This window comes from Mus caroli, unplaced genomic scaffold, assembly GCF_978045245.1.
Source record: "Mus caroli unplaced genomic scaffold, Mus_caroli_1 scaffold_6, whole genome shotgun sequence".
Taxonomy (NCBI): Eukaryota; Metazoa; Chordata; class Mammalia; order Rodentia; family Muridae; genus Mus; species Mus caroli.
The window spans coordinates 56,956,169-56,967,259 of NW_028227261.1; the positions used below are offsets into that span (position 1 = coordinate 56,956,169).

At 46.5% G+C, this 11,091-nt stretch overlaps 1 protein-coding gene across 1 annotated transcript in view; it reads left to right on the top strand.

The window, feature by feature from the left end:
• Kank4 (KN motif and ankyrin repeat domains 4) overlaps positions 1-11,091 on the top strand; it is a 63,552-nt gene extending 52,461 nt beyond the window's left edge. The window contains exons 9-10 of the mRNA XM_021161381.3: positions 4,233-4,433; positions 9,431-11,091. Coding sequence (XP_021017040.1) covers positions 4,233-4,433; positions 9,431-9,553 — 324 coding nt within the window. The 3' untranslated portion in view covers positions 9,554-11,091. The remainder of the gene's footprint in view (positions 1-4,232; positions 4,434-9,430) is intronic.

The window sequence follows — 11,091 nt, forward strand, 5'->3', positions numbered from 1 at the left end:
CTTCTGCAACCAACTTTCAAATGTTAGTTAGCCTTTTGGGAAGAGCTTTGCTGGTTGGCTACTGCAGTCATTAACCTTTGTGAGTGACTTAGTAGATCTTGACCCAGGACACTTAGGAAGCTTAATACTTTAGAGTTACCTATTGTGTCCTCTCTTCCTAGAGTGTTTTTTCAAAAGATATGTTGTTGTTGTTTTTGTTGTATTTTTGAGACAGGGTTTCTCTGTGTAACCCTGGCTGTTCTGGAACTCACTCCAAAGACCAGGCTGGCCTCAAACTCAGAGATTTGCCTCCCAAGTACTGGGATTAAAGCATGTACCCTCATATTTTAAAGTGTGGCTGTGTCTACCAGGTACCCATGGAGGCCAGAGGTGTCAGATCGCCAGAAACTGGATTTGTAGGCAGTTGTGAGTGTCCCCAAATACATGCTAGGAACCAAATTCATATCATCTGTTAGAGCAATCCATACTGAACTCCATGACTCCAGTCCCCCAAAGCCTTTTTAATAGAGTCATCAATCTCCATCAGACCAATGGAGAGTTTGGGTAACAAAGTAGGTGTGAGCTAGTACCAGTCACTTACTCTCTCCTCCCTGGGGCTATGAGGATTCCTGCCTCTGAGGACTCTTCTAACTCAGAGGGTTACTGTAGAATTCTGCTGCAACTGAGCAATATGCCCAGCAAATCTCTTTGGTCCTTGTACTAACTGGGTCTTAAATCACTTCTGTCTTCCTTTACCTCCAACCAGAAGAGTGATACCTGAAATAAGTCACTTATAATGAAGAGATGTAGTGGCAGTGGATGCTTGCCTAGTGTGACTGAGACCCTGGGTCATTCTTGGGGATTTATACAAAGGATAGATTTATCTAGGCTCATGGTTTTTAGAGATGTCAGTCCATGACTGTTAGGCCTTATTTGCCAGTAGTGAGAAAGAATGTCATGGAAGGAACACACAGTTGGAAAATTTGTTATCTCATTGCAGAAATAGGAAAAGAGAAGAGGAAGGAAGGAAGAGAGGGACACACACACACACACACAGAGAGAGAGAGAGAGTCAGAGAGAGAGAGAGAGAGTCAGAGAGAGAGAGAGAGAGACAGAGAGAGAATATCTGTAGTCCTAGTATTCCCTTCAAGAGCTACCCCCAATGAACTAACTTATTTCCACTACACCCCCACATTTCAGGATCCACCACAGCTCCCAATGGTTCCACAGATTAGATAACAAACCTTTAACCTTTAACATGTAAGGATACTTGTCAAGTAGTTATATTATAGGAAAAAAAACCTGAATTTGAAGAACCTGAATCTTTTATAATAGGCAATTAACCTGACCTGTCCTAGGAGACACAGACTCTTCAAAGCTGCTTGCTGTGTAAACGTACGTGAAAATAGCATCTGGGGACTGGAGATGTGGTTTGTTGGTTAAGAGCATTGGATGCTCTTGCAGAGGACCCAGGTTCGATTTCCAGCATCCACGTGACTGTTTACAACCATCTCTAACTCCAGTTCCAGGGGATCTGATGCCTTCTTTTGACCTCCTAGACTTACATGCAGGCAAAACACATAAAACAGTAATAATAAAAATGTTTTAAGCTGGGCGGTGGTGGCGCATGCCTTTAATCTCAGCACTTGGGAGGCAGAGGCAGAGGCAGGCGGATTTCTGAGTTCGAGGCCAGCCTGGTCTACAGAGTGAGTTCCAGGACAGCCAGGACTACACAGAGAAACCCTGTCTTGAAAAACAAAAAAAAAAAAATAATAATAATAATAATTGTGTTGAGCTCTACTCTTTTGGGAGTGAACTGAGAGTCTCTGAGGGAGGGATACATCTTCATATTTCCAGGGTCACTCCAGGGTCTGGTATATACTTGGAAATGGCCAATTACTGAGCCAAATTGTATCAATCTAGACCAGAAGAAAGATAAGGAAGCCCCAGAGTTGAGCAGAGGGGCAGATAAGAAGGCTCTCTACAGTGGCACCTCATGGCGGCGGCTGCTGCTGCTGCTGCTTCTTCTTCTTCTTCTTCTTCTTCTTCTTCTTCTTCTTCTTCTTCTTCTTCTTCTTCTTCTTCTTCTTCTTCTTCTTTCTTCTTCTTTCTTCTTCTTTCTTCTTTCTTCTTCTTCTTCTTCTTTCTTCTTCTTCTTCTTCTTCTTCTTCTTCTTCTTCAGATTTATTTATTTATTTTATGTATATGAGTACACTGTAGCTGTACAGATGGTTGTGAGCCTTCATGTGGTTGTTGAGAATTGAATTTTAGGACCTCTGCTTGCTCCTGCCAACCCCTCTTGCTTCAGTCAGCCCGTGCTCACTCTGGCCCAAAGATTTAGTTATTATTATACATAAGTACACAGTAGCTGTCTTCAGACACTCCAGAAGAGGGTGTCAGATCTCTTTATGGGTGGTTGTAAGCCATCATGTGGTTGCTGGAATTTGAACTCAGGACCTTCAGAAGAGCAGTCAGCTCTTACCCGCTGAGCTATCTCCCCAGCCCTGGCACCTGGCTTTAATAGTGGTTGGGGAGAGGAAATCTCAAGGCTAGTTAATCTAGTAAGCAACCATTACCTCTAATCTAAGTAATCACACTCCCATAAGCAAACAGCCATCTCTGCAGAGATCTGTCTGGATTCCAGAGAAATGGGCCCACAGAACACCTAGTAATTCCTACACTCACTAACTAAGCAACTGCTACACACTGTAATCTGTAACCTCCACAGAGATAATGGCAGTGGACACTTACCTACCTTGCTAAACCCTTGGGTCTTTCCTCAGCCCCACGAGGCAGGTTGTATACTAACTGTCCCAGTCCTCCCACATCAAGAGATGGTCCTCCCACATCAGGAGACGGTACAGAGATGAACTTGCATGTGTCTAGCCCACACAAGTGCTGCGTGGCAGGGCCAGGAAATTTCAGACTGCAAATCCTTTTTATTATGGCCAAGGTGATAAGAACTTACACCAGCAACATGTCCTCAGTGCTTTTGACCTGAAAGACATTGTTTAGAGGAGCACATCCCAACCTGTGTGTCAAGACCCCTTTAGGGGAGAATGACCTTTTCACAAGCATCATATAAGACCATTGGAAAACACTGATGTATACTTTATGATTCATAAAAGTAGCAAAATTACAGTTATGAAGTAGCAACAAAAATAACTTTATGGTTGGGGGTCAGGACAACATGAGAAACTATGCAAAGAGTCAAAGCCTTAGGAAGGTAGAGGACCACTGGTTTAAAGCTACAGGGGATCTGGAGGGAGAGAAGGCGTAGACCTTGTCTTATTCTTAGGAACCTGATATCCCAAGTGAGAGATAAGCCTTTAAAAAGTTTAGCAAAACACAGTAAGTCATAGGGTAAGGCTGTAAGAAAACAGGAATATGTAACAGACTTGTGCAAATAAGAAATAAATGCCACCTTATAATCAGAAAAATTACTACTTCATGTTACTGTATTTATATACTTTATTTCTCTCAATTTTCTCAAGAGTCACATAAAGCACACAGGAAAAATAATAAGATGAATTTTCAAGCACAGAAAAATGAGAATTCAGGGAAAACAGAAACCTGGCATGGTCACACATTAAATTGCAGAGCTAGAACTTGGATTAATTCTCTGAGTCTAGTCCATTGCTATGCCCATTGATGACCATGGGAATATAAAAGAGAACCGCACTGTCACTGATCCCAGGTTAGAAACAATACAGGGTCTGCAAATGATAAGAGGGTTCTGGGTATCCTTACACAAACCCAAGAGGCACCAAGCAGACTGAGCTTCCCAGAGAAAGGAGGCATGGGCTAAAGCCGAAGCCTTCATCCACTCCATCCGTCACTGCTTCCCATCACATACTTGGTGCTAGGCCTTGGGGAGTCTGACACAAAAACTAAGATTCCTGGGGGGTGGTCCAGTAGCAGCGCATTTGTCTAGCTCATGTGGTACCCTGAAGCTAATCCTCTGTACTACAAAGAGCAAAAGCAAAGAAGAGCAGTCCCCAGCGTCAACGTCTCAGCCCCTAAGAGAAAAAGGAAACTGGGGAGCAATCAGCAAGAGCTCTGGGATCCTGTCCATGCTGGGAAGCCAGGCAAGGCTTTGAAAAGGGCAAAGGATTTGATCAGAGTCATGGGAAAACAGAAGTTAGCCAGAAAGAAAAGGATGTGTCCTGTGTCACAGGCAGAGGGACGATCTAATCAATGACCATTCCCTTGAGAAGTTTTGCTCCAGTTTCTGGCTGTCATTCTGTGTGCAGGGAGGCCAGACTGCACTGATGTTAGGAGTCAGCCACGACCGGGAGGACATGGTCCAAGCATTACTGAGCTGCCAGGCAGATGTCAACCTGCAGGACAATGATGGATCTTCCGCCCTCATGCTGGCCTGTCACCAAGGCAACGCCGACCTGGTACGACTGCTCCTGGCACACCCAGCCTGCAACAGCAGCCTGACTGACAAGGTGAGATGTACAGGCAGTTAACCAGTAGGTACTTAACACCTGCCCTGAAAAGTGTCTTGTCAACCATCAGAATTCAGGAAACCATATGGCCGTAGCAATAAAATCAACCTCGTAAGACTGGCGTAGGCTTTACATATGGTCATGGGTGGTAAATGGTCATAGCCACTGTTCTGTGAAACTCACAAGATTAAAACACTGTTCTGGGGAAATGGGCCCAGGTCTAGCTTGGTCCTGAGCCTCCACTGGCAAAACCAGTAACTTGGAAGGGATAGTTCTGTGTCCAGGGGAGACTCTGGGAAAGCAGGGATGACATAAAATTTATAGAGACAACTCTGTAGTCATTAAACTGACAATACCTCCATGGCACAGATCTACTTTATGGAGTGATTCATTCTACCAAATGAGCCTACTTGGTGTTGCACAGTCAATGATAGCCCCCTTAAATGACAGTTCCATGCTGCCCAAATGGTAGAATCCAACCTAATCCGTGAGCTCAACCTAAGCTCATGCCCATGACTGATGCACCATCTCTCTACTGTCCCACCGAAGAGGCTGAACCTTGCTGTTGAATCCCTCATATGTAACAGAGCACTTGACACAGGTCAGTGACTCACCAAGAATTGAATGAATGAGCTCTAAACTTAAAGGTTCAGTCACAACAAAGTGACCACATTTCTGGTCATTACAGTGGGTCACATTTCTAGAGTAATTGGGGGAGCCAATCTTCAACTTACCATCACCCCCTGCTCTTCCCCAAGAATACAAGAAGGAATTCTTTGAGCAGAGATTCAATCTCAGGCCTGACTCTAGAATCATTAATGTTGGTATCATGATTTAATGCTATAAACTGGCGTCTTTGTACTTAACATCAAAGGCATCGAAACTCTAGAGAGGGGAGAGAGAGGCCATTGCTATGCAAGGACAGCACCTCTTTCTGGATGCTGTTGGAGCTACGAGAGTGACCAGCAGCAAGCCAGGTGGGACTCCTACAGCCATAACTTATACACCCCTGCCCCCATTTCGGAGTACTTAAGAAAGCACTTAAGAAAGCACAGGCTTTCCTGTTTCCACACAGAGTTAGGATTAGAGGATCAGGGAATGTAGTCTCCTTTTCCAAACATGTAGTGAGACAGAGGATCTGTGTTGGGGAGCCCTCTGTGAGCTGCCTAAATCTGGAGTAATTCTGAACAGTACTAGCCCAGGGTCACTTAGAAGTGATTACTGCTCTTGCCTGGAAAAGACCTGAGAAGAGATGCCTATGGGACAGGCCAAGCAGGTCTGAGCCTTGAAGATCCCTGACTGGCCAGAATAATAAACTAGGAAATAGGAGCCTCTTTTGGGCCCACATAGTGGTCACAAATAAGAGAGAACTACGGGGCTTTCTGGAGGTAGAGGAAAGCCACAAGAGAGACAGCTTAGCTATGACTGTTAGAACTGACTTTAAACTTGGCATTCATGAGTTTGAATCTGAGTTCAGGAACAGTGTGCCTTCTGATAGGTGAACAGATCACCCTATGTCTCTGTATACATCTGTAAAATGGGTATAGCAATGAGTTACCCAAATGCTTAGTGTTTTTAAGCCATACCTGCTGGCTAGAACTGTGACACCTAGAGCAAAAGTCCCAAGTGTATCAGTAGCTGGGGGCCTTGGCATTTGTCTGCTGGGTGTAAGGAGGATGAAGATCTGAAGTCAGGAAAGCCAAAGGAGGGAGACTGGCCCCCAACTGAGGAGTCAGTTAGCTACCAGTCTTAATTCAATCTTGTAGTCCTCAGAAGGAAGACAGAACATTGCTGTCCAGAGGAAGTTTGGTAATGTCTGGAAAGGTTGGGGCAGGGAGAGCTAGGGCAGCACCAAGGAGCAGGCCACTGCAGAACAGGGCCTGGGGCCGGTGCTGGGCATGGAGCTGAGCTGAAAGGGAAAGCCAGCCAGTGTGGTCTTGTACAGGACTTGTAGGAGTCACCCAGGGTTCAAACACACTCTGTCCTCCTGGGTCAGGCCTGACTGAGGATTCCCACTTCAGCTTCTTAGAGCAAGGGAGGGAGAGAGAGCACATGGTTACCAGCAGCTGAGGGAGAGAGAGCTGTCGATGGGATCCACCAAGGACCAAGGCTGGTACCTGGAGCCAGCTCTCATCAGAGCATGTCATCCCGGCAACCAGCTGTCTTCCGAGTCTCAGATGTCCACAGCACAGATCTAAAGACTCATGTAGAGAGAGACTCATGTTCAGAAATGGTTTTCTCTCATCAACAAAGTTCGATAAAAATACAGAGAACTGCAGGCACTTTCCTTAAGCTTAGGAGCCAAGTGGGTGTTAAGAAGCTACAAGCTTCCTCTGGGGACCTTCAGCATGATGACAAGGAGCATAGTGAGACCTGAGCACCAGCTGTCGGCTTCTCCCTGGGGAGGGCTTATTTGGAAGATGTTTCAGAATATCCATCAAATGGGAATGTTTCTGAGTCAGAGATTACGCCTTGATCATCATTACCTGATGTATAATGGGTTCATGATGAGTTCTTATCTATTGAAAGACACTGCAGCACACACACAGGCACACACACACTGAGGCAGGTGCACACAGGCAGGCACACACACACACACACACACACACACACACGAGCGTGCACCATCTGTTCAGACCCCTCACTCTTCAGCTCACATTGCAGTGTTGTTGAGTACGGCTCACTGGATCCAGGTAATGCAAGACATTTACGTTTAGGAGACACCCTCCCTGCCTAGGTGGTCTCTTTCTCCCACTTCCCATCCTCCCTGTCTGTGGCTGAGAAGCCAACAGATGGAGGCTGTCACCTCCAGATGGACTCTGTCAGAAAATGCATAGCCTCTGGGACTGGCCCTGTGGCACTTTCCCATGAAAACAGTCACCACACTCTGTTTACATAAAGCTCTGAATGGTGAAGGCCAGCTTGGAACACAGGGTAAAGATAGCCCTCCCTCTCCCCCAGACAATGTGGGATTCCCTGCCGAACAGCCCCCTCCCCTCAACAGTGTGTGGACTCCCTGCTTTAAAAACTTTACCTTGTTCAGTCAAACTCCTTAGGATTGCTTGGCTCCTTTATCAACTTGAACCAAACACCTCTGCCTGTATAGTCCAGCTTTCAACGGTGCTTAGGGTTGAGCAAGGCCAGGCAACCCACCTATACACCAGGATGCAGCAGGGACCAGGCCAAATAGTTCCTGAGCTGAGAGAGAGAGAGGGAAAGAGAGAGAGAGAGAGAGAGAGAGAGAGAGAGAGAGAGAGAGAGAGAGAGAGAAAGAGAGAGAGTCATCTAATCATGTGACTTAGCAGATTCCAGCCTAAAGAGAAAAGAGCAGAGAGAGGGGACAGCAAATTCAGGGCTAGCCTGAGATACTAATTCAGTCACTGTTTCAAAAGGAAGAAAAAGCTGGAGAGATGGCTCCGAGGCTGAGAGTGTACCCTTTTCTTGCAAAGATTCCTCAACTCCCTGATACCTACAAGTGGCTCTCAATGCCCCTAAGCGCCAGGGCTTTTCAGAATGCCGGCTGCGGGCTTGTGCCCACTCATAAGAGACTGCCCTGTGGAGCGCACCCTCCACACCCCAGGTGTGTGGGCTCTGCCTGCATCTCTGTACAGCCAGCAGCCCCGTCTAAGCCCAGGGGCCTGGCTTCTTTAGACTGCAGGACTCACAGGCTCTTCACACAGTGAGTGGGTTGCGTGCAGTCGAGAAAGTGCTGCAGTGACTTCAAGTCAGGAACTGTGAACTTGTACAAGTGCTGTGAGCTTGCTTTTGGTCCTAAGGAAACAATGAACGATGGGAGGGTGCTGGGCAAGGTAAGCGTGAGGACCTGAGTTCAGTCCCCAGAACCCACAGCCGTGAAAACAACCCAGCATTATAGCACATGCTTATCATAGGGCTCACTGACCAGGTAGCCTTGCCTACTTGACAAGTTCCAGATCAGTGGGTGACCCTGTCTCAAAATGAACAAGGTAGACAGTACCTGAGGAGGAGCAACACCTTGTGTTGAGCTCAGGTCTCCACATACACATACAGACATGTGTACATGTACAGATGAATGTGCGCATACACACACACACACACACACACACACACACATGCATGTGCATGCTTGCACAAAGAGAAAATGCCTTTTCAGTGAGTTTGTGAGTGTGGACACATAGAAACAAACAAGCTTCCAATAATTGGAAATTTTCTGGTATATTATGGGCTGTTTTAACAGCCTATAAGAAGACATGCATTCTGAGCCGGGCATGGTGGCGCAAGGCTTTATTTAATCCCAGTACCCGGGAGGCAGAGGCAGGCGGATTTCTGAGTTCGAGGCCAGCCTGGTCTACAGAGTATGTTCCAGGACAGCCAGGGCTACACAGAGAAACATTGTCTCAAAAAGCCAAAAAGAAGAAGGAGGAGGAGGAGGAGGAGGAGGAGGAGGAGGAGGAGGAGGAGGAGAAGGAGAAGAAGAAGAAGAAGAAGAAGAAGAAGAAGAAGAAGAAGAAGAAGAAGAAGAAGAAGAAGAAGAAGAAGAAGAAGAAGACATGCATTCTGAAGACTGACAACGGGGAAACATCTCCTAACATACCACGGTAATTTACAACAAAGGGGGATTCTAGATAGATGTGTGCCCCCCTTTCACGACTGTAAAACCAGCAACAGGTTTGCACTGGAGAGAGTACAAAGAGAACACACCAAAATGCTAGTGCTCACTTAGATCTGTGTATTCAGAGAGGGAGGGTTATTTTCTTTCCTAAAATTTCCAATTTTCTTAAGTGTGGAGCGTCTGCCAACCCTTTCTCTCTTCACACTGGCACCGACGCCCCAGGACAGGGGTGGCTCCTGCAGAAGGGGCCCTCATGTTTCACGGTCCCATGCCATTTGAGTCACATCCCCTCCGGGGGTCACCTGACGTTCCTAACATCCTTTTCAACAATGCCCCCACTCTTCCCGGTGAGTGGATAGGCAGATAGGATGATTTTTTTCTTTCTTTCTTTCTTTCTTCCCTGCAGGCTGGCCGAACAGCTTTGTCCCTCGTTCTGAATTCACCTGCCCACATGGAAATCGCAGAACTTCTGCGGGCCCACTCAGAGCCGGGCAGGTCCCTGGGGCCGAAGCAGCTGCAGAAGAATTAGCAGCCAGGAACAATAGGTTCCTTTTCTGGACTCCCCACTTGCCCTGAGAGAGGGCCGGGGTCACAGCCAGAGGGTCACCATTCGAGACAGAAACTATGTCAAATATGCACAGTACATTCCCGTCATATAATTCTGCTCATTAGGATGTTCGGTAGTGTTTTGCCTTAGGCCAAGCCCCCCACAGTACATGGGGTTCAGAGCAGGGTGTGAGGTGCAAAGTGCAGGCTGCAGTGGAGTCATCCAGAAATTCAAAACATCTTCGGCTTTGAATTCCTCGTGATGTTGTCTTTGCAGTCCTGTGTAGCAAGCAGGTAGGTCACGGCACCCTCGCACAATAGAAAAAGCAATACTTTTTACATGGAGTTTTAAAGCGTGCTGCTTTTTTCTTTGTTTTGTTTTTAATCAAGTATGTATACAAATATGTTCCAGTGACTATGCATGTCTAGAGAGAATGGCAGAGGAGTCTAGATTTGGGCAAAGTAGGACTAAGCCCAGTGATGTCAGTGCCAGGGTGTGACACTTCCCTCGATGGAAGTAAGCAGAAAACAAATGGTTAATACTAGTGATGCATGCTTGACAGAGTCCAGTTATTTCACCCGTTCCCAGCCTACGAGAGAAGCAAATGAACTGGCCAGCTTCTTGCTGAGAGTGGGTCACCGTTGAAGTCAACATTACTCACCTGTCTCTAGAAGCACAGGGCCCCTACAAGCAGGTACCAGCTCTGAGAACTTCCTGGCTCCTTGGTGCACAGACATCCAGCCGGGCTGCAGTAGCAGCCAGCCAGGGTAAGATAGAGCTTTCTCTGGACTGACATCCCTCCCAGGGATAGTTCTTTCCTGAGCATCCATATCCCCTGGGTCCTGTCCATGGCAGGCTCATAATCATAGCTCTGAAAATCTCACGCCAACATTATATATATATATATATATATATATATATTTCCTTTATATAAAAGGAAGAGCATCAAAATTGGTGATCTGTACACTGAAACACTGAAGCAAGAATTCTCATTTGGGCTGGGGTACCTATTTGTTTGGTACCCCTCTAAGTCACAAAGCTTTTGTGGGTAACAATGCCATCGTCCCCAGGGTGGAAGCAAGCATACAACCTACCTCTGGGAGTCTCCATAAGAAACAGCTGATAAAAGTTTTGGAATCTGGATAACCCAGAAAGGCTGTCTTCAGACATTCTGTAGCAAAGTCCTTCCCACAGCATGATTTGTGAGAGATGCCCAGAATCCCCCGTGTGGATGCTGCTTAGAGATGGGAAGGATGGCGAAACAGACGAGCTTTAAAGAATGCTGTAAGAGGATTTATTCCAATGTCAAAACGTAAATGTAAAAGCAAACACATACTTTTAATAAATGTTAGCTCCATGCTTTACAAAGGTTAATGTGTATCTAGCCCCAGGGATCTTGTTATGCAGCAGGTCTGAAAGGAGGCCTGAGTTTCTGTGTGTCTAACTGGGCCCAGAGGACGTCAGTGCGGTCAGACCACAGCCACGCTTCGAGAAGCACAGCTCCGGCCTGTCCTTTTTGT